Genomic DNA, 21,968 nt, shown 5'->3' on the forward strand with positions numbered 1-21,968 from the left:
AGAATTCCAGGGAGGGGCCCAGAAAGAACCAGATCAGATACAGCCTTAGGCACGGTCTTTATTCACTCGCACACTGTACAAATATTACAATTTCCTTTTGCTGCAAAAAGTATAAAAATAATCTTTATATAGGAATCCATTCGTTACTGCAAATCTTTCTAAATCTCTGGAAATGGCTCTAAATGAGGATAAATGAATAAACAAGGGTGGGGCAGGCAGAGGAGAGGGAGACCTACAGGGCAGCAGGAGATTGGACCAATCCTTAGGGACTCACTTGCCCAGATTTCTAGCTAAAGACCTCTCTGTTCTTTCCTGTTAGCACTCCCCCCACCCCAACCCTACCTATAGGTTCTCAGGGCTAAGGGCCAGGCAGATGGGGGATACACACAGAGGTCCAAGGGGAGCTGCAGGTTCAGGGGGTGGGGAAAAGTGAAGGAGGCTGGGGTGGTGCCGGAGAGCATCAGGCTCCACCCTAGGCTCCCCACCTCAGAGTGGGGGGGAGTGGGGGTTGGCTGGAACAGGGCAGTAGGGTTGGACAAGCTGCCCTATTGGGGTGATGGCAGGTCTTCGGTTCTGTGCCACTGAGTGGTAGCTGAGCCTGGGCTCTGAGAGGGCATTAAGTGGAGGAAAGCCCCAGAAAAGAAGAGGCAAACGTTGGCTCCACGGTGAAGGGGGCTGAGCCCCTTTCCCCTACTTTCCTAGCACGGTACAGGTGCTCGTGCAGGAGCGGGAGTTGTGTTCAGAACTGCAGTGAGGGAAAGCTGGGGAAGCCAGGAGTCTGTGGCTCTCAAGCTGTGTAGGGGTAGAATGGGGGACGTCCTCAGGCAGCCCCCAGGTCACACAGTCTGTGTCCCAGCCACACAGAGCATGTCTCTGTCAGTCAGAGATTCAGAACAGGCACGTCGAAGAGGTCACAGACACCTTCACTCTCGTCCAGGTTGTAGATGTAATCGTGGTCTCCAGGGGGTGGAGAAAGGCGGAGGAGAGGGGCAAACACTGCAGAGAGCATCAGGCTGAGACTCTGGGCCAAGGCCCCTCCCAGCAGCTGCCCACCCCCTGCCAACCGCCGCTCCCCACCTTCCTGGGCCACCCACCTTCTGAAGACATCAGCTCCTCCAGCAGCTCTGAGCTCATGCATTCTGGGGAGAAAGGGAGAGTTCAGTTACATTCTGGCTCCTGCCTCTCTACCCACCAAAGCCCATGAAGGGGACCCCCCTAGCCATTCCTTAGGAACTTTACGCTTTGCCCAGGGACCAAGCACAATCATAGATCCTCAGAAGCGCAAGCAAACAGCCGTAAGACTGAATGAGCTACCCTTTACCCCATGGAAGAATGCAGCCCTACCTCGTGTGGGATCGAAGATTTCTGACAGTTCTTTGGGGAGTTCCAGAACTGAAAGACAAGAAAGCCATGCTCAAGAGCACAGAGATCCATTCTGGTCCCACCCTAACCTTCATCCTCAGATCTTCTATCACCCATCTTGGGGCTCCACACAACTGAGGAGATGGAGGCCCTGCCCCAGGCAAAGCTGGCATTGTCAGTCTCCCCTCCTAGACGTGAATTCCTCAGTGCTGGGCTCAGGGTAATAAAGGCCCATTGTGGGTAACTGGTATAGCCCTCCTAACTCAGAAATGCTGCAGAAGGGCAGCAGACTTCCTCCCTTTATGGGTTCAGCAGGTATGCCCTGTCTGATGGAAGATGCCCCATTCACCCCTGCCCTTGCTGAGCACCTGCTCAATGCCAGGCTCAGAGATCACACCCTGGGGACCAGGTCACTGGGCAGGGCAGGAAGCAGACACTTATAGGGGGGCTGGTGCTACAGGGTGACAAATCTGCTACAAAGGTCTGACTGGGAGGATGCACGTGGGAAGCAGAGGAAAATGACACCAGACAGGAGTGCTGGGGCTGGTTCATGAGGATTTCATATGCTAGGTGTAGGGATTCTGGTTTTATCCAGCAGGGCTTAAGAAGCCATTAGAAGTACTCTGTAAAGACAGAAATGTCACAGTAAAAGGAGGATGCTGAAGAGTTTAGAATAGAGATAGCCAGTAGTGACCCTGAGTGTTGAGGATAAATAGAAGCCAGTGATGGGAGATGTCTGGAACAAAACTCAGCTAATGCAAGATGGGGAGCAGGAGATAGAAAAGGAGTGACATGCAGGTGTCAGGCCTGGGGGACCAGGGTCAATGATAGGGTAGACACAGAAGTAGAAAAAGCAAGTTTCGGGGAGCCTGGATGGCTGAGTCAGTTAAGTGTCTGACTTCGGCTCTGGTTGTGATCTCGCAGTCTGTGAGTTCGAGCCCCGCATTGGGCTCTGGGCTGACAGGTTGGAGCCTGGAGCCTGCTTTGGATTCTGTGTCTCCCTCTCTCTCTGCCCCTCCCCCACTTGTGCTCTGTCTCTCTGTCTCTCAAAAATAAATATTAAAAAAAAAAAAAAACCAGAAAAAGCAAAAAAGCAAAAGCAAGTTTCAGTTGAGGACACAGGAACGAAATGCCCATTGGATGTGCACAGGAAGGCACATGGGCACAGGTGTGGAGTTCAGGCAAAATAACTAGGCAAGCTGAAAGTTGGGGACTCATCTACCCTGAATAGGTGCCCTCCACAGCTGTAGAATAGGACAGAGATCTGGGAAGCACCAAGGTTTATAGGAGTGCCAGGGAGAGGTCAGAAGAAGCCAGCAAGAGATAAGAACGAGAATTGGCATCATAAATGCCAAAAGACGTAAAAAGCATCAACATGGAGTAAAGAAGCACCTGAATAAATTAGCCCAGAAACCTGCTGGAGCCGGTAGTCAAGGCTAGGAAATTTCTCAGAAGTAGCACAGGCATACCGTGGGGTTGGCATACAGGGATCTTGACTGCTGCAACCTGAAGGGGGACTAGGGGACCAAGATACAGAATGGAATAGAGATCACTTGTTCAAGGAGTCCAGAGAGGAGACAGTGAAGGGGACAGAGGAAACACGAAGGATAAAGTGTCATTTAGCGAGAAGAAACTTAGCAGTGTTTGTGGGCCAAGAAGACAAAGTCCTGGAGGAAGCAAACACTCACATCAAAAGATGGAGAGAAGACTCCAGGCAGATGACATCACCTCCCCTGGGAAGGCACTGCCCACCTTTGGAGACTGAGGGCCTTACCACAGCCCCTTCTCCAGGACAGCAGTAATGCCTTCGTGACACCTGAGTGCAAGGGGTGACAGGCAGGGCTTGAGAGGGACCCAGGAGTTCCATGTAACCCAGGAAGGGGAGCAAAGGGGCACCATTGCCAAGCTGAAGGCCAGGCTCCTCACCCAACCTGGCAGAGCTCTGGTGTCAAGGCAAGAGTTGATGCCAGGGCTGACCCTTGGGCTGGCCAGCTCTGGCTGAGGAGACAGATGAGCTGGTTCCAGTCCCCATACTGTTTCTGACCTAGGACTGGCTGAGGCTAGGTTCCCCCTACTCCTCAGGAGACAAGCACTTACCTCCCGTGGGGTCTGCCTTGATGGGCTCAAAGGAGGTAGAAGGGTTGGGTCCAGATGAGCTGCTATTGCTGCTGCTGCTGCTGCTGCTACTGTCTAGCAGGGCAGAGGACTGTAGCGGCCGGGTGTCCAGTGCTGTCAGGCCCAGTGGGAGGGAGCTAAGCTCACCACTGTCCTTGCTATTGGTTCCAGGGCCACCACTCACTGCAATCAGATCCCCAGAACCCAGTCACTTGGGAGCAGGAAGTGAGACACTGAAGCTTTGTGCTAGAACCCAGTCAGGATGACGATAGCCCAAGGAGAGATAAGAACTGTCAAGGTTCCTGAAGAGGTAACTTAGAAATGAGCCACGAAAAGAGACAGGAGCTTGAGACCTCCAAGAGGAAGACTTCCAGAAAACATGGCTGCTGTGACTACTCTTTAAGAGGGGTGACCAGGGAAAGGGAGACGTAGACGGATCTAGGGGAAAATTGTCACCACTGATATACCCTTTCACAGTCAGAGCTTCCCTATTAAAAAGGACTCATAACCATAGCAAAGGGAGGCCAACTAGAGACCAGGAAAAGGACAACCCCCACGAAGTCTTTTCCAACTCTGAGTACACATTTCACAACAGAGATGTTGCCATTTGGGCCCCCAAAATCATCCCATCACCAGCTGCCCGTTACACCTCACCTGTGATCTCAGTTGCTGGACCAGGCACCCCCTGGGTTTCGATGATGCCAGGAACAGGGGTGGGGGTGGTCACATGGGGACTGCTTGGGCGTGAGGTATCCTGGGGCTGGGCCAGGGTAGGCTTGGGCAGAGGTGGAGGGGTAGGGACCGCAGGTGGGCTCTGGAGCAGATCTTCAGGTGGCGGCACAGGCACTGCCACAGGCGGTGAGCTCCATGCCTCCTTGTTCACCAGCAGCACCTCAATGGGGCCGCTTACACTCTTCAGGTGAATCTGGTACTTCTTCTGCCCATTGAGGCCCTGGAGGTGGGGGATGGGGGACAGGTAGAATTAGAAGCACACTTGGCTCCTGCCTGACCCTGGGCCAGGGTCCTCTTCCACCCTAGGCTGCCCGTTTTTCTAGATAACCCTAAAACCCAGGCTTCCCCCTACTTGCCCCACCCGGCACTTATCAAGCTCCACAGCCAGCACCCACCCTCAATCAACCCCGCCTGCCCAGGCTGAGCACCCACCTCTGGGATGGGCACCTCGAGGCTGGTGCCCGATGGGGCCCGGATGGCCAGTAGAGTATCTCCTAGAATGACAAAGAGAATAGGTCAGGGCCCATGGGCTCAATCTAATCTGAGAATGGGGGTGGCTATCCCTTGGATCAAGAAAGGAAATCATGGTCTCTTAGGGACAGTAGGCTTCACCCAACCCCCACAGTGGCTGGGGCAGAGAACTAAAGCTTTTCTCCTCCCAAGAGCCCAAGGGTCAGTAACCACAAAATCTGGGTTCAAACATGTGGATCAAAGGATTGCTGGCCATGGGCATCTCACTCCCTGATTGATGGGACTGTTTCCTAGAAGTTCTGGCCAAGGCCAATGTTCCTTCCCCAAATCAGTCTGGGGAATGCAAAATGGAGAAGGAACAGTTCCTGTACCCATAATGCAACTAACTACAGGCTGAAAGTGAACACCACTGTCCCCTGGATACAAGAATGCAAGAGCATACACATTCTCTCTCCCCCTTAGGTTTCTGTCATGCCTGAGAAGACAAACCCAGGGAACAGTGGAGAGGGGGACTGACCCAGGGACTCAGCCCAGAATTCATGTACACTTTCAATACAGTTGGCCTCCATGGGGTCCCAGTGACCCTCAAACCCAGGACTTACCCTGCCTGATTCCTCTTTGGGCAGGCCCAAGGAACCCTCTTAAGAGACAAAACTCTCCTTTGGCACTGAACCCACTGCTCAGGGCTGTGGTTCAGCCCAGCCCCACCCCCAATTCCCCCTACCCAGGCTCTGCTCACCAGCAAAGCATCTGCAGATGTCCTCATGAGTCACGTAGGCCAAGGTGTGGGGGTTAAGGAGAACGGCTGATGCCCTGCCTATGGTGATAAATGGCAGACCACAGAGAAAACCCAGCTCTTTAGCAGAGATCTGACATACAAGCTCTCAAGAGAAAGTCCTCGGGTCTACATGGGGAAGGATCACAGGACAAGACTGGTTGGGGAGGGGCTTTGAGGAGGGAGGCTGAAGCAGGGACCTGGTGAGGAACTGCAGGATCATCCTCCCAAGGTGGATAGTGCCTTGGGCACCACAGAACAAACCCAGCTGGACTAAAGGGCCCCTCACCCACTCCCTGGGAGCAGGGACCGCCAGGAGGATATCAGCTGTTCTGCACGTCCTCTGTGACGTTCCGGATGCTCTGCTGCACCCACACCTTGTGCTTGTCCAATTCTTGCTCCCGCTGTTGCAGCTCCTCGATCTCAGCCTTGAGCTCAATCAGCTTGTCCGCAATCTCCCGGGTATTGCAGCCAGGCCCCACGCCCCTGAGCCCAGGGAGTAGGGCTGAGAGGAGCCACCAGGAACTCTGGGTCCCATGGCCCATGCTCTCTCCTGCATCCTTCTCCCCACACCCCTGACACTTCTGGGTAGGAGATGCCACTGCCCTCCCAGATACCCCCACTCACTTCCACTGGATGCTATTCTTGGATTTTTTCTCGATCAGCCCGATACCTTCCAGCACGTTAGTAATGTCGTAAATCCGCCGCTTCTGGCGCACGGCAAGGGTGTCAGCTGCCTGGCAGACAGAAAAGAGTGAAGGATACTTATCCCTGCTCTCAGGTGTAGCCCCAGCTACTTTGAGACTTGGTCTGGAAAAGATCTGAAAAAAGGGTGGCCTGAGTCCCAACCCTCTTTCCAGGCACTAAACCGGCTCAAGACCGCGGGGCAGGAAAAGGCCTGGTGCAGCCTGAACTGATGTTCTGATGCTGTTCTCCCATCAGCCGAGGAGGGCCACGAGGACTAGCACTTGCAGCCCTGAGCCTGGCACATAGCTGACACCCAATGGCCTCGACTGACTGAATGGAACAGCTCCCAGCCTCCCTCCTGTGAGAAAGCGCACGGATGGCTGCCTGCTCTCTGAGAGCTCAGCTGGGCCGTCCCAGGGATTCCCGCTACCGGTCCAGGCCTGCCTGGTCCACTATCCTCCCGGTCGCCCCTTAGCCCAGGCCGCACCAGCTTGAGGTCAAGCACACCATCCTTGGCCTCCTGGAGAAGCGACACGAACTTGGTGGTGAGAAGTCCCAGGCTCTTCTCGTGCCGGCTTGGGGTGCCCGGGGGAGGCGGCGCTTGCGGCCCGGCCTCCGCCATCGCGCCCGCCCGCCGCCTCCCTTCAGCCAGGCCAGGCCAGGCCGGCGCCGCCGCCACTTCCGCTTCCGTTCCTGGCCACCAGGCCGCCGGCGCCAGCGTCGCTGTTTCCGCTTCCGCTCCGCGCCCTCCCAGGGAATCCGGCGCAATTCCTCTCGGTGGACACGGCAGCAAAACTTCGGGGACTATCAACAAATATCCAGCCGCCGAAGAGGACGAAAACAACCCCGGGATCCCGGATGAGAGGACAGGGGGCAGAGGGAGGTGGAAAAAGTCGGTGGGCAGCCCTGGCAGTAGAGAATGGAGAGCCACCGGAACTTTCCTGGTGGCCACCCTGTCCCCATTTCAGGAGAGGAGACCATGCTGCCTGATGAACCCAATATGTTTCCCCAAACCTGCTCCTGGAAGCTGCCCAAGTATGTGGGTTTACTCACCCTATTCCTGTCCCTCACTTCCTGCCAAACAGCAAGCAGTAACTACATGTAGCTTGCCCACTTGTCTCCATTCCCACTCCCCATCCCTGATCCCAGCCTCATCTTTCTCTTGTCTCCACACTGCAGTGCTCCTAGGCCCTGAAATTATAACCATTTTTCTGCCAATGCAAACATGCTTACCTATGCATACATATATGTGAAACACTTAGAGCAGCTCCTGGCAGGTAGGAAGGATTATGTGTTGGCCGACACCATTTTGTTATGCTTGATATCATCATTATCTATTTTCATTTATTTTAAGATCTTTGGGAAGCTGACTTTGAGCCAGGCCTACAGGGAAGTTTAGAGTAAGACATGCAGAACTGGGCAGAGGGGGGAATTAAACTGTGATGCAGTTATATAGAGGCCTCAGACTATCTGACTAGGAGCACTGAGACTGGGGTGGCTCTTCCAAGGTGGTCTCTGTCGAGGCAAGGGTACCAGAGAGACTCAGCTGTGACACCTCAGCAACCTACACTCCTGGCAGCTAGGGCAACAGGTGGCTTTGTCCTGAAGGATGGATTTGGGTGGTAACCAGCTTCCACTATATTATTACTACCCTGTGGTTCTCTCCATGGCCCCCTTTAACTCTCAAGACAAACATAGGTTTCATAGCCCTTCTACCTCTCTGTCACTACCACCCATCATACACGTTCCTCACAATAGCCTGTAGCCTCTTAGTCCTCTGCAGAGGTGCAACCCTCCTCTGAGGGGACATTGGCACAGGTTCCCTACTGTGATGTTGTCTGCACCCGTATTTGCACACCCTGCTCTCCACCCCTGTTTGGGGCCCTCTAGTTCACGTCTGTGTCCTGAGCACTAAGGGGTCCTATTTGGGCTGGTCAGGACTCAATTGTTACAGGGAGTACACCCCCTCCCCCCAAGGAAGTGGTGCCCAGCCCTCCCTACACCATCCCACAATGCAGATGCTCTTTCCTGTTGGGAATAAAGGGCCAGACTCAGCTTCCTTCCTTTCAGGCATTTGGCCTTGGGGAGGGAGGGGCCTTGGAAGGAGGAGGGTGCTCCTAGGCCCAGAGTGGGACAGAGGTTTCCTTGGAGAGAGGAATTTTGCTGCGTGCCAAGATGTGGGCTGGAGCCACCAAGGCCTCTTGAGACAGTGAAGAGAATACCTAGCTTTGCTCTGAGGACTGGGGAGAGGGCCATCTTCAAGGCCAAGACTATTTTCAAAGGAGAAAGAACTGGATGCCTGGTCAAGCCTGGTGAGTTCCATACCAAACTGTCCTCTGCAATTCAGAGCAGGAGCTGGGGCCAGCAGAGGCCTGTGCCTTCCCTGCCTTGCTTGGCATCTGCAGGGGCAAAACTGAGAAACTGAGCAGGCAAAAGCTTCTCAGCTGCCTCCCCATCACACCCACCTCCCTCCCATTTTCTGAGGGGCTTGGCAAGAACCTCCTTCCTCCTTCTCAGAGGGGCCTAGACCAAGGCTGCAGCTCAGAGAATCCACTCTGCCTGCTCTAACCCAGACTCTTGCTCCCACTCCTACCTCATCTCCAGTGCTTCCAGGGAGTGCCATGGACTCAGCAACCAAGGATGAAATGCAGCCCTCACTTCCCCCTGGTATGAGTCCTGGGTGGGCTAAGGGAGGGACGGTGGCAAGAAAGATGGGAATGTCAGGGTTGGAGCCTCCTTGCCAGGTCTGGCTGGAGCTCCACGGGGCAGCAAGAGGAATGGATCAGACTGCCTTAGGGGGACAGTCTGAGAAGTAGGAAGGGGAGCAGGTTTGGGCCGTTTCCTGTAGGCCCTGCCCAGCTGATGAGGCTGCCCAGGGTCTTCCTGCCCAGGGCCTGAGTGGCCAGAGCAAGAGAGGGCGGAGCAGCTGGCCAGAGGAGCAGCACTCAAATGGGCCTCGGGCATCTTCTACCGGCCAGAGCAGCTGGCCAGGCTGGGCCAGTACCGCAGCCGTGAAGTTCAACGTACCTGTTCCCTGGAAGCACGCATTAAGGTGGGCATTGGTCAATCGGTCAGGGGGTAGGAGAGCTGGGGATGGGCTGCAGGACTGACTAGGCCTCACTAGCTGTCTCCCCACTACAGTCGGTGGTGCAGTCCTACCTGGAGGGCGTGAAGACTGGTGTGTGGCAGCTGGCCCAGGCTTTTGAGGCTGTGCAGGGAACCCGTGAGGCCCTAGACCAGGCCCATGGGTTGCTCCAGGGTATGGCGGAGGCCACAGAGACCCTAAAACCACTGCGAGAACAAGTTGCACAGCACAAGCAGCTGCAGGTCCTGTCTCAGCTGCTGCCCCGGCTGCGGGCAGGTGAGTATGTGGGGGCCCTGGGCCTCAGCCCACTAACAGTCAGTAAACACCCATCACTGATCAAGGGGCTGGGGCACTAGTGGAAGATAGCATGGAGGAACACAGCAGGGACCTCCAAGAGAGTAACTCAGGCCTCAAATGGCATATGAAGCAGGATACAAATTAGCTTATTCTGGGATTCTCAAGCATAGGTTGTGTGAGTCAGGACTGAGACCCAATCAAGTGGCTCTGGCCACCCTGGTTGCTAATTTTTTGAAATACTTCCCTAACAGAGTGAGTAAATAGCCATTAGCATGCCCCCCCCCCCCCCCCCCCCCCCCCCCCCGCCGAGTTCCTCCCTGCCTTGCCTCCAGGATCCCTCACTTCCTCTTGTTTCATCAGCTCAGGGATTTACACCTGGCCTACCAGGCCTCTAGGCCCTTCCCTGGGTCCTTTCAGATTGGTCAGTGCTCTGCTGTACTGGTTGTCAAACATTTTACACATCACTCCAGCCCTAGGGCTTCAGCATCCACTGTTGTACCCATTGCACAGGTGGGAGGGTTGAGACTCAGGGCTGTTTCATCTTCTCCCCTCTTAGTGCCAGCTGCAGTGGCCCACGCACGGACCCTGATTGGTGCCCAGCGGCTCTTGGAGGCATATGTGTGCCTTCGGGAGCTGGAGCAGCTGCAAGAGGAGACGTGGGCACCTCTGGGGGGCCTGGAGTTGCCAGTCTTCGAGGGGTTGGGCCCTCTAGCTGAGGCATTGGGCCAGGCTGTGGAGGCGGCTGCGGGGGTGGCAGGGCGGCTGGCACGGGAGGACCCAGCCTTGCTGGTGGCTGCTGTGCGTGTGGCAGAGGTGGATGCTAGGCACACAACCTCCCTGGAGCTGCCCCCCCGGGACTGGCGGCGGCGCTGTCTGCAGGCACTACAGGAGGGCCTGGAGAGGACCCACTTTGGGACACCTCTGCTGCTTGAGCCAGGGGCCTTGGCAGGGTGGCTGGAGGCTCTACGGGTGGCTCTACCAGCTGAGTTGGCCACAGCTGAAGCACTAGTGGCACCCTGCTGCCCACCACACTACAAGGTAGTCCGGCTCTGGGCCCACACCCTGCACAGTGGACTGCGTCGCTGCCTGCAGCAACTGCTGGAAGGGCCTAAGCTAGGAGCTGCTGACGCCTTCGCCTTACTGCATTGGACACTGCATGTGTACCTGGGGTCAGTACCCTTGGGGCAATGAGAAGTGGGTGGATCAGAGGCTGGTGCTCAGAGTGACACTGGGCTACCCACCTCCAGGCCAGAAATGATGGGGAGCCTGGAGTTGGGGCCTGAGGCTGATGTGTCTCAGCTGGAGCCCCTCCTGACCCCGGAGAATATTGAACAGCTGGAGGCAATGTTTGTGACCCAAATCCAGGTGAGTAGTTGGGGCCCAGGCACAGAGAAGCTCTGCCACCAGCTGTTGGCCTGTATCTGTAGAGTTACAGGTCTCCCTGTCTCTAGCAGCAGCAGTGCCTTGCTACAGCAGTATCCTGCTGCCCTTTGCCCCTTCCCCCAGGTTAATGTGGCCCAGTGGCTTCAGAAGGCACTGGATGGGGAGGTAGCTGAGTGGAACCGAGAGCAGGAACCTGGCACAGACTCTTCTGGCTTCTATCACTCACCTTTGCCGGCCATAGTGCTCCAGGTGGGTGGGAAGAGACCAGGCAGGTGGGAAGCCCCCCTAGGGAAAGGGGAGGAGAGAAGGACTAGGACTCTGCTGAGGGCCACCCATTTCTGCCTGTAGATCCTGGAAGAGAACATTCGCGTGACCAGCCTGGTCAGTGAGTCACTGCAGCGGCGGGTGCATGGCATGGCGCTGTCAGAACTGGGCACATTCCTGAGGAGGTCTGCCAAGGCGTTGACCCACTCCCAACCCCTTGCCCGGCTCCTGGGGTTGCCTAAAGGGTCTCTGAGTGAATAAGGCACACCAGTGGGAAGGGGCTCCTTCAAAACAAGGTCTTGAGTCTCTTGGAGGTGGGGCTGGAGTACCAGGGACTCAGGTTGTGGGGGCACCAGAGTGACAGGTACAGGAACTATCTCTGCCCTTTGCAGCTTTAGTGATGCTCTGATCCGATTCTCCCGAGACCACATCAGGGGGGAAGCAATGGCTCCTCATTACGTGCCCTACCTACTGGCCACCCTCAACTACCAGTCAGCACTCAGGTACTAGGAGGCCCCCACAGAACCACTGATTGAACCCCAATTAGGTATGGACGCAGTCCACACTAGACCATTAGAAATTTTGGTCTCACTTAACCCTGGGAGTCCAATCCTAGTTCTACTAATTGCTGTGTGACCTTGAGTGAGTTACCTAATCTCTCTGAATCTTGTTTTCATAAGTATCATGTGGGTAATAATGGTACGTTCTGAAAATCACATAAGAAAATAGATGTGAAGTACCTACCACAGTGCCTACCTAGCACATAGTATCATATCAAAGTCCTACTCCGTGCCACATAATAATGGCTGTGGTTGCAACTGTGAGCATAACAGAAAAAAAATTCCCTTCCTTTTAGGTCTTATGTTCTCTGAGGTGGGGGCAGAGAGGACAAACAAGTTAGTGATGATTTTTTATTCACTCCTAAGGCTTCCCTTACCTAAACAGAAACCAAAAGACATGATTTGCGCAAAGTTACACTGCAAATTAGAGGCAGTTCTGGCTGGGTTTCTTCTAGCTGTCGGAGCCTATCACTCCCAGCTTCAATCTAAGGCCCAGATCTTTGGTAGTGCCCCCTCCCTCCACAAACTTATGCCAGTAGGTGGCGTCAGCGTGGCTAGACAACAGAGGGCCGTGAGGGCCTTGGCCTTGGTCCTGAAGCCATAACTTTTGGTCGGTCCAGCTCCTCCGTGTCCGTCCTGCAGCCCGACGGGGCGGCGTCAGGAGACTTGGCTCCGGTGGAGGCAGGGCTGGACGAGTTGCAGAGGAGGATCTGCCGCCTGGTGTTGGAGGCGCTGCTGGCGGAGCTCCAGGTAAGTCTTCAGGTGGGGATGGGGGTGGGAGGAGGAGATACAGCATATATATGTATGGGTCTCTGATGGGGAAATGTTAGGTCTGAACGTTCCTCCAGCCCCGTCTCTGCCCAACCCCACCCCCCAGCCCCTGTTCGAAGCTCTGCCCTCGCGCCGGTGGCTGTCGAGCCCAGAGCTGCTGGACGATGTATGCGAGCGGACGGTGCGCTTCTGCCAGGATTTCAGGCGAGTGCGGAATCCTGCAGTCCAGGTGCGCTTAAGGGAGAGGCTGGGAAGCAGGGAAGCGCCCATAGGAAAGGCGTCTTGGACTCATTGCGTTCTCTGCAGCTTCTCCTGGCTGAGGCGGAGCGCACGGTGGTACTGCAGTACCTACGTGCGTTGATGCAGGGCCGCCTTGTGTGCCGAGGAGCCGACGAGAGGATCCAGGCAGCGCAGCGCCTGCAGAACGATGCGGCCCAGCTTCGGGAGCTTTTCCTTGGTTTGGTGAGAGCTCCTTAGGCGAGCAGATCGGCGGGAGTCTCAGTGGTTGGGTGGGAGTCGAGGGCGGGTTCGAGACCTACTCTGGGGTGCTCAGGGCCTGGAGGAGAGTGTTCAGTGCGCACCGGTGCTCCTCTCTCTGCGGGATCTACTGAACCTCCGTGACCCCATGCTGCTCGGCCTCGAGGTGGCAGGCCTACAACAAAAATTTCCCGACGTGAGGTGCGAAGACTGGTGTTGGTGGGGGGACGGGGAGGAGGAACGGGGCGGAGCTGACACACACCTCTTTGGGGTCCCCATAGCGAGGATCATGTCTCTGCCCTCCTGGACCTGCGCGGGGATGTGTCCCGAGAGCAGCGCCTGGCCGCACTCAGCTCCCTGCAGGCCGGCCCACAGCCCTCTCTCTCTGCGGGTCACCGCGCACTCTTTAGCCTCGTGCCAGTACCTACTCCTGCGCTGTCCTCCTGCCTTCCCTCCGGGCCCTGTGCCTGACGCCCGGCTGCCCCCGGAATACAGCCACAGCCCCTGGATGTCTGAATTGTGTATTGGGGAAGGGGGATGAAATAAAAGTGTAAAGACTAGGGGGTCCACGCTCAGTGAATACGCCTAAGGTATCCTGGCTCCAGTCCTGATATGGGCTGCGTCTCACCTATCCCGGCATCAGCCCTGTATGGACCGCATTCTCAAGTACGGGAGCTTCTGCCGCTGTACGCAGACTACAGACCCACCTATCCGCACCAGGGCAGTGAGCTCGGGTCTCCAGGCCCTGACTCTGAAGCTGAGTAGCACCTGAAGCCCTGAAACCCCCCCAGCCCTCGTGGAGGGGGCGGGCTTAGGACATCGCCGCGCCCAGGGGCGGGACCTAGTGGCGGACACCGCCCCCTCTGCTTTGACTGGTCCCACCCCCAGCTGTGTTCTTGGGTGCGCGCCGCCGCCGAGATTGACGCGAAAACGCGCGCCTTCGTGTGAGCGTGCGCGCACCCAAGTGCGTGCGTCACCAGCGTCGGCTTCCGCGGGGTGGGCGGCTGGCGATTGGTGTTGCGGAGCGGGAACGGTGGTGGCGAGAAGAGGAACGAACAGGTGGGGGCGCGGTACGCGGACGGAACCCTCCACCTCCGAGAGGCCGCGAAGGCATGCGGCGCGACCCCTACTCATCTGAGCGGGTACCCCCCCTCCCCCCCGCTCTATTGTCCGCTGGCTCCGCCCTCGATTGGCCACGCCCTTTGCCCCATCCTCCGCCACTTATTGGCTACAGGTCACGCCCCTCCTCCATCTCTCCGTCCCCATTGGCTCCTCTTCCACGTTACCCTCTCCCGGAGTTTTTTATTGGCGTAGGCCACACCCTCTTATTTGTCACTAGACTCCGCCTTCTGTCTGGGCTCCTCCCCAGCCATCTTTCATTCATTCTGCTTGTAGTGCTGGGTGTTTAAGACATGGGGGTCAATCAGACCCGTCCCTGCACTCAAGGAGTTAAGGGGGAGGTAGGGAGACACAGACCTAGGCTCCGACAGTGACACAGTGGTAAAGAAGCCGCCTAGACACTGGGAGCCTCCAAGACGCCAGGAAGGCTTCCGGGAGGAGGTGAGGCCTAAACCGAACCCTGAAAAATGGTTAGGAGTTTGCTACAGGGAGACATTGGGAGGGCATTCTTGGCAAAAGAACTGAGACGTGAGAGAAGCAGGCGTATTCTTGGTCGAATGAAGAGCTAGGTCGAATGAAAGAAGGGGTGGGGGAGATGAAGGGGACTGGTCTAGGGAGAGGCCCAGAGATCAGTGAGGAGTCCAGAAAAGTGTACAGTTAGTTGAGAAGAATGAAGCCTGAGGCCTGAAATTTTTTCAAACAGGTGGTTACTAGGCAGAACGGAGGGAGGTAGGGATGGGGGATCAGATCTATACAGGGAAACAGAGTGTGTGGAAGGAATGATTCCAGTTCTGCAAAGGAGCACGGCTCTTGGGTTCATCCCATTTATTGAGTAACTGCTCTGGGTCAGATACTATTCTGGGTTCTGAGGACACAGCTGTGAATATTCAAAAGGAGAAGGGAGGTAACTAGTAATGACATACACTGTACTTCAGATGGTGATAACTGCTTCAGAAAATAACGTGGGGAAGGGAAGATTGTGGCGGAGAGGAAAGGGGGAGGTTTACTATTTTACAGAGAGTGTGTTAGGGAAACTTGTCTAATAACATATTTGTGCAGAGATCTGAGGAAAGTGGGAGAGTGAGCCCTGCAGTTAATATGAGGGGGAAGCATTCCAGACAGGGGACATGTTCAGTTTGAGATGCCTGTTGTAAATTCAAGTAAAGATGTTGACTTGAGAACTGGCAACACCAGCTTGAAGTTTATAGAAGTTTGGGCTGATGTTTTTGAAACCATGAAAGTGAATGAGATCACCCTTGGAAGTAAGCATAAATGGAGAAGAGGAGAGAAGTTTCCATAGAAGTTTCCAAGCCCTGAGGCATGACAACATTAAGAGATCAGGAAGATAGGAATGATGAACAATGAAGACCAAGAATGAACAGCCAGTGAGGTAGGAGAATATGTTTGAGTGTATTTGGGAAGCCAAGTAGAGAACGTGTTTCCAAGATGAAATGATTAATTATGTTGAATGCGCTGATCAATATGTGATCACTGATGACCTTGGTCAGATCAGTTTCAATGGAGAGTGGGGCAAATGCCTAGCTGGAGTGAAATGTAAGAGAGAACGGGAAAGAAGGAGTCAGCGACTACATGCAGATGACTTGGGATGTTGTGCTGCAATAAGGAGCAGCTGGAGGGAAATGCGGTGGGCCTGGGAGAGTGTGGGGTCAAGTGAGGGTTTGCTTTTGATTTTTTAAGACAGAAATAACAGCAAGTGTTTATGCTGATGGAAAGAATCTAGTAGAGGAAGAGATTGACGATGTTGGAGAAATGCTGGAATTGTATCCCTGAATAGGCAAGAGAGTTCAGAATCTGGAGACTTCAGTCAGACTTTCGGGGAGAGACTGGATTGTTCTGAGCCCTAGTACAGAGTCAGGAGTAAAGGTCCAAACACTGGCCTTGGATGACCACTAGAAAGAGGCCTCTGAGAGGAGACAGACTAGGGATTGGCTTGAGTTTGCTAAAGTCTCCCTCTGCTCCCCAAAAGCTGATTCTAATTTGGATTTGCACAGATGATCCAGAGGAAAGAGAGCATTCCAGGTGGAGAGACTAACATAAGCAAGGAGCATGCAGGCATTCAAACTGACTGAGGCCAACTGGGCTGGAGGAGTGGTGGAGCAGGTGGGAGGGGAGGGATGAGACTGACAAAGGGCCATAGATGGAAGGCAGGTAGAAGGTGGTGAGAGCCCCTCACTGATCACCCCAGTTAACTGAGGCTATACTGTCCCAGCTCCCAGCCTGTGTGGGTGCTGAGCACAGGAGATAAAACCATGAGTAGAGGCTCAGGCCTTGTTCTCAGCAGCTCATAGGCTAAGGGGATTCCAGTAACTAACCGCTGTCGAGGTGGGTGTATAAGTTCTGCCTCCTGCTTTCCCCCAGTCCAGCTTCCTTGGGTGAGCCTGCTGGAAGGCATGGACACTGGGATGGAGGTGAGGGAGGGGGCAGCTCCCCAGACCCTTGGTGGCAGACCCTGAGCCCACTAAGCACCCACCCAGCATGGACAGTATGGAGCACAGGCCTGCTGATTCTTAGGCCACAGCCACTCATACTGGCCTCCACATGCCCTTCTTTGTCCCCAGAAGTCGACAGTGTGGGGAGTTGGAGTGACTCGGCTGGATGTGACCCCCAGGACAGAATGGTGCTGGACTCAGGGGCTCAGGTGTATGAGCAGGCACCCCCCAGCCCACCAGCCAGTCCCTCGTCCTTGCGCCATAGGCTGAAGCCCTCAGACCGAGATGGGACACTGCTGTACCCCTGGCCTCGGTCCCTGGCCTTGCCCCTGGCTCTGTCAATCCCCTCAGCCCTGCGGCCCCAGCCTGAGCTGCATCCCTTCTCAGAGCTGCACTTGGGCCACCGTGGCCACATGCGTCGCAGTGAGAGCACCTATACTGTAAATAGTACTGGCCGGCGGGGGGGTGGCACCCAGGGTCGGGCCCCACCTGGACGGGGACGGGACCCAGGTGGGGGCACCCTGAGGTCTGCAGCCTCTCTTCCTCATATTGCTAAGAGTCGAAAGGATGCAGGCCGTGGTGCCAGCAAGAGCCCTTGCATGTTGGTGGCTTTGCGGCCAACTAACATGGACCGTGAGCGGGACAAGTTCTTCCAGTCCCACTATACCTACAACCCACAGTTCGAATACCAGGAGCCCATGCCCACGGCTGTGCTGGAGAAGTACTGTGAGGCTTCTGGACAGTTCATCCATCAGGTCAGTCTAGCCTGCCCACCTCACCCTGGCCTGACCACCCAAGAGGCCTGGTCTGACCAGCCATTGCAACCCTATGTGCAGGCAGTAGGCATCATTGAGGCTGTCCTGGAGAAATTTGGTACCTATGAACACTTTGAAGCTGCAACGGGGGGCCAGCTGCTGACCAAGTGCCAGATCTGGTCTATTGTGCGCAAATACATGCAGAAGGAGGGCTGCGTTGGGGAGGTGAGCCAGCCCGGTCTTCCGGGCCCCTTTTCTATGTGCCCCAAACCAGTCTGCTGATGCCAGGCCCAGCTCTACACGTGGCCAGATAGTGACCCCAGCCAAGCCCCTATCCCTGCCCCAGTAAGGTGGGAGCTGGCTCTGAGCAAAGGTGGTAAAGTGTGGGTGCCCTGGCCAGGTGTGTGGCCTGGCTACCCTTTGGCATCAGCATGTCCACCTGCATACTGGCCCCAGGGCTGGTGGCCATGGCTTAGGTCACTACCACCTGCAGGTTGTTGTGCAGCTGAGTGAGGACCTGCTGTCCCAGGCAGTGATGATGGTGGAGAACAGCCGACCAACATTGGCCATCAACCTGACTGGAGCCCGCCAGTATTGGTTGGAGGGCATGCTGCGGCACGAGATAGGTCAGGGTGTGGGTAGGTGGGTGGGTGGGTAGGATGAGAGGGGGCTGGGATGGGGTGGTGGGCAGTGAGGGGCCCCAGTAACCCCACCCCCTCTCTTTCTTCCCCTTCCTTCCGGAGGACGGGCCCTTTCCCTTCGTGAGCAGCTACCTACTCCCTCTGGCTCACAGAGGTAGGCCAGAACATGCCTGCCCACTCTCTGGGCTCACCCTCATCTCTTGCTCCCTTTGGGTATCTTTTGTCCCTCTGCTTCCTTTCTGATTTCCCTTGACAGTGGGGACAAGGTTGCTGAGGCCTGGACAGGCCAGAGGGAGTACCCTGAGGGTTGCACTAGCCCAGCCAACATGGAGGCCCTCCAGGGTGGGTGGAAGGCCAGATCCTAGGAATGGAATTGGTTGAGGACACAAAGCCAGGTTTTAGGAGGGGATAGGCTGAGCTGAAATGGAGAACATGGGACACTAATTACTATTCCTTTCTGTCTGTGTCTCCTCATCAAGAATTCTGTAGCTCTGGGCAAAAGTGTTTATCACTGGGGGTCATCAGCATGACTTTCAACATGATATGGGCATGCAGGATGTGGGGCCCGGGGTGGTTTGTGAGTTCCTGCTTCTCAGGGGGTAGAGGGGGCAACATAGGGAGGCAGTGTGCGTTTGGGAGAGTTGTTTGTGTGTGTAGCCCTGGATAGGTGGGGAGGATTCTTGTGTGTGGGACTCTGAATCTTTGGGTGCAAGTTCACCTGAGGAGGGTCTTCCCGCTGCCTGGGGTTGGGTGAGTATGCATTTGTCTGGGGCAGGGAATGGGGGTGGGGAGAACTTGCATGAGAGCCTGAGTTTAGGGGCTGGAGTGTACGTGAGTCACCTTCACCTGCTAGAGGTCCTGCAGGATGTAGCAGGACACAGGTTGGTCCCCTGGATGCCCCACCCAGTGTCGCCTTCCCCTCGCCTTCCCTGCAGGCACTCACTACCTGCGGGGAGTGAACAACGCCCGGCAGCCGTGGCACAGCGCCGAGGGCCGGCTGCAGTACGGTCTGCGGCCAGCGAACCCCACGGAGGAGGGCTTGGCCAGCCTGCACAGCGTGCTGTTCCGCAAGCAGCCATTTCTGTGGCGTGCCGCACTGCTCTACTACACCATCCACCGCGCCTCACGCATGTCCTTCCGCCAGCTCTTCCAGGACCTGGCGCGCTACGTACAGGATGCTGACGTGCGCTGGGAGTACTGTGTGCGCGCCAAGCGCGGGCAGACTGACACCTCGCTACCTGGTGGGCACCCGTGCTGTGTTGGGAGGGTTGCCCTGAGGGAAACCTGGGGGTGCGGGGTGGGGGGTAGTGCCCTGAGCAGGGGCGAGGAGGGTGGGCTTCCGGCCAGGGGCTCACGGCCCTCCCGTGCCCACAGGCTGCTTCAGCAAGGATCAGGTGTACCTGGATGGCATCGTGCGCATTCTCCGGCACCGCCAGACCATCGATTTCCCACTGCTGACTTCACTGGGCAAGGTAGGGGGCCACGGACCTCTAAGAGATCCCAGTCAGCTCTCCTTGTCACTGCAGTGTTCCCTGAGCCTCTGATGGGTGCTCGACTAAGGACTGGGTGCCAAGCTCCTCTGGTGGGGGGAACCTGGGTGGAGGTGAACAAAAGTGAAGTGACAACCTGGCAGCAAAAGTAGGTACCTGACCTAGACTTCAGGTGTGCGGGTGGATACTGCATTTCAAAGGAGGTGAGCATTCAGGCCAGGGGAGCAGTCAGGAAAGGCTGGGGAAGGAGGCTGGAGAAGTGGCCAGAGACCAAGTCTCTGGCTCTGGGTTTTTGTGCCAGGCTGAGGAAGATGGACTTCCATCTGAAGCAATGGGAAATCAGTAGAGCTTTAAGCAGAGAAATGTCATTTTTACTTTAGAAGGCTTCCTGTGGATGTTAAGTGGGAGGTGGATTGGAGAGGCCTAGGGAAGGGAGTGTGGGGGGAGGAGGAAGCCACCTCTCCAATCACTTCTGAAGAATTGGTGGTCTGGCCTAACTGGACAGTAGCCATACAGAGGGAGGAGCAAGCTGGGGAACACTCTTCAGAGAATGGAATCCCTCTAACTCAAAAGACCACCCTGAGTTGGAGGGTGACATATTCCAGGTTCTTTGCCTTGAGCTGGCCTAGAGAACTTTGCGGAAGGTGGGGCTGGCATAAGTTGGCACCCAGTTCAGCATTGGGTGTGGGATCTGAGGTGTCTGAGGGAGATCCAGGGGAAGGTGCTGAGGAGTCAGCTTGATACCTGCATTTGGAGGTGAGGGGAAAAGCTGGGCTGGAGACAAGAGTGGGGCTGTGGGGCACGGACGATACCAAGTGTTCGAAGAGAGAACAAACACATCCAGGACTGAGCCTCAGGGTATGTAACCTTGCAGTGGATCCAGAGGGTAGAAGGAGGCATTCCAGGAGCAGAGGGCAATGAGCAATTCATAGAGAGCTAGGACCAGCTACCTGAAAGCCACATCACTCTGGCTACCCCTGAGGCCCAGCTTCCTTCCTGCAGGTGTCCTATGAGGATGTAGACCATCTGCGGCCCCATGGGGTGCTGGACAATACCCGGGTGCCCCACTTCATGCAGGACTTGGCACGCTACCGGCAGCAGCTGGAGCACATCATGGCCACCAACCGGCTGGATGAAGCAGAACTGGGCCGCCTGCTGCCTGACTGATGCTGGTTAAGGGCTGTAGGCAGAGGCCCTGGACAGAGGGCCCCAGATCAGCTCCCCGAACATGAAGCTGACTGTTCTGTGCTTCCATGGCCTAGATGTTTCTTGGGGAACTGGGAGGGCAGGAGCATCCCAGGAGGTAGGGATGGCATCAGAGGGTTTGTGTCCCTTGGTAGCCTCGCTGGGACCTAGGGACCAGCAGCAGCATGTCAGGCAAACTGAGTCTGCCCTCCTACCTCTAGTTCTCTCTTGAGCAGAAGGTAAGCCTGAGTGCAGGAGGGAAGCTGAGCATGATGGGGATGGGGGGTGGTTTGGGAGTAGAAACTTGTTCTTGCATGAGATGGCTTTGAGTGTCTGCATACTCCAGTCTCTCCCTTCCCCCACCTGGCCCCTTGGTGCTCCTTCAGCTTTCACGCTGTCTACCTCTCACTGGGTCCTGGTGGGGATCTCCCTTCTCCTGGGGTGACTGCCTGAGCCTGAGGGCCTGGCTTTCACACAGACTCAAGGGGCAGGGATCCTGGTGGTAGAGACCCAGCTGGGCTGGGGTGTGCTTTCCAGCATTTTGCCTCTCCCACTGGTCATGTATTTATTCCCTATTTATGTGCTCTGCATCCTGGGTCTTGGGAGGCAGCAGCTTCTGAAGGTTTGGTGGAGGGAACAGAGCTCCTCTGGAAGGCACCAACTGTTCCTAGCCCCACTCTCATCTCCCTCCCTCTCTTTCTCCCTCATACACACACACACACACACACACACACACACACACACACACAGTTCTTCAGGACTTGTGAGTCAAGCCCAAGAGTTCACCTGGCCCTGCCCCTACCCCCCACCATTGGCCTGTGCTATTCCTGTCTTTGCCCATACCCTCACAGCTGGTCTCTGGCAGAGGGTGACATTGCCTGGCAGCAGTCACACTCAAGCCTGAGGGGCAGGCCCCTAGCCATCGTCCTAAGTCCGAGCCCCTCTTGGACCAGGAGAGGTGTAGAGGTGGTTGTTGCTTCCATTTTCACCTCACTCAACTGTGTGACATTGACCCGTTCCCACCCCTACCCTTGCCCTTGGTTTTCCCACCTGTAAAATTCAGAAATGCAGTTGGAAAGTCCTTATTCATTTAGTCAGTGAATACGTGTAGATAACCTTCTGTGTGCCAGTTAATCGTCAGAACCCTCACAGAGCTCCCGGTCCAGAGAGAAGCCAGACAATTAAAACAACAATCACAATGAAGTGTGTGGGCTCTGTCTACCCAAGATCCCTTCCTCTTCCTCTCTCACTTCTAATCTCACTTCCCAGGGCTGTGAGCTCTAGCCTGTCCTAAGTGGAGAGAAATCTCCGTTCCTCTGGCTCTCTGCACCAGGCCCAACGACTTCCCT

At 55.9% G+C, this 21,968-nt stretch overlaps 3 protein-coding genes across 10 annotated transcripts; 2 read left to right on the forward strand and 1 right to left on the reverse strand.

The window, feature by feature from the left end:
• Window positions 1–40: 40 nt before the first annotated feature.
• On the reverse strand, window positions 41–6,816 carry E2F4 (E2F transcription factor 4). Its single transcript, XM_030298094.1, has 10 exons — window positions 6,630–6,816; window positions 6,083–6,192; window positions 5,780–5,941; window positions 5,420–5,463; window positions 4,642–4,703; window positions 4,132–4,429; window positions 3,460–3,660; window positions 1,345–1,392; window positions 1,095–1,139; window positions 41–996 (listed from the first exon to the last, which is right to left on the reverse strand). The coding sequence occupies exons 1-10, from the start codon at window positions 6,762–6,764 to the stop codon at window positions 881–883; spliced, it is 1,221 nt and encodes a 406-aa protein (XP_030153954.1). The 5' UTR covers window positions 6,765–6,816; the 3' UTR covers window positions 41–880.
• Window positions 6,817–6,844: 28 nt separating this feature from the next.
• On the forward strand, window positions 6,845–13,539 carry EXOC3L1 (exocyst complex component 3 like 1). 4 transcript variants are annotated; one of them, XM_032591329.1, is made up of 14 exons: window positions 6,849–8,454; window positions 8,747–8,809; window positions 8,991–9,194; window positions 9,284–9,503; window positions 10,081–10,693; window positions 10,772–10,889; window positions 11,031–11,156; window positions 11,256–11,356; window positions 11,564–11,674; window positions 12,352–12,481; window positions 12,609–12,731; window positions 12,809–12,964; window positions 13,056–13,180; window positions 13,261–13,539. In XM_032591329.1, exons 4-14 carry the CDS (start codon window positions 9,404–9,406, stop codon window positions 13,448–13,450), a joined length of 1,893 nt encoding a protein of 630 aa, XP_032447220.1. In that variant the 5' UTR covers window positions 6,849–8,454; window positions 8,747–8,809; window positions 8,991–9,194; window positions 9,284–9,403; the 3' UTR covers window positions 13,451–13,539. The 4 variants fall into 4 exon arrangements, with proteins under 4 accessions (XP_030153951.1, XP_030153950.1, XP_032447220.1 ...); XM_030298089.1 differs by having other exon boundaries at window positions 9,019–9,194; XM_030298091.1 differs by lacking the exon at window positions 11,031–11,156 and having other exon boundaries at window positions 6,845–8,454; window positions 9,019–9,194.
• Window positions 13,540–13,951: 412 nt separating this feature from the next.
• KIAA0895L (KIAA0895 like) lies at window positions 13,952–21,818 on the forward strand. 5 transcript variants are annotated; one of them, XR_003965229.1, is made up of 7 exons: window positions 13,952–14,038; window positions 16,678–17,303; window positions 17,385–17,528; window positions 17,797–17,929; window positions 18,047–18,098; window positions 18,880–19,185; window positions 19,319–19,409. XR_003965229.1 is itself a non-coding variant. In XM_030298738.1 (7 exons), the coding sequence occupies exons 2-7, from the start codon at window positions 16,734–16,736 to the stop codon at window positions 20,599–20,601; spliced, it is 1,416 nt and encodes a 471-aa protein (XP_030154598.1). In that variant the 5' UTR covers window positions 13,952–14,038; window positions 16,678–16,733; the 3' UTR covers window positions 20,602–21,818. The 5 variants fall into 5 exon arrangements, 4 of the variants coding, with proteins under 4 accessions (XP_030154598.1, XP_030154603.1, XP_030154602.1 ...); XM_030298738.1 differs by lacking the exon at window positions 18,047–18,098 and adding an exon at window positions 20,437–21,818 and having other exon boundaries at window positions 19,319–19,416; XM_030298743.1 differs by lacking the exon at window positions 18,047–18,098 and adding an exon at window positions 20,437–21,818 and having other exon boundaries at window positions 17,229–17,303; window positions 19,319–19,416.
• Window positions 21,819–21,968: the final 150 nt, after the last annotated feature.

Source organism: Lynx canadensis, chromosome E2, assembly GCF_007474595.2.
Source record: "Lynx canadensis isolate LIC74 chromosome E2, mLynCan4.pri.v2, whole genome shotgun sequence".
In the NCBI taxonomy this organism is placed as follows: domain Eukaryota; kingdom Metazoa; phylum Chordata; class Mammalia; order Carnivora; family Felidae; genus Lynx; species Lynx canadensis.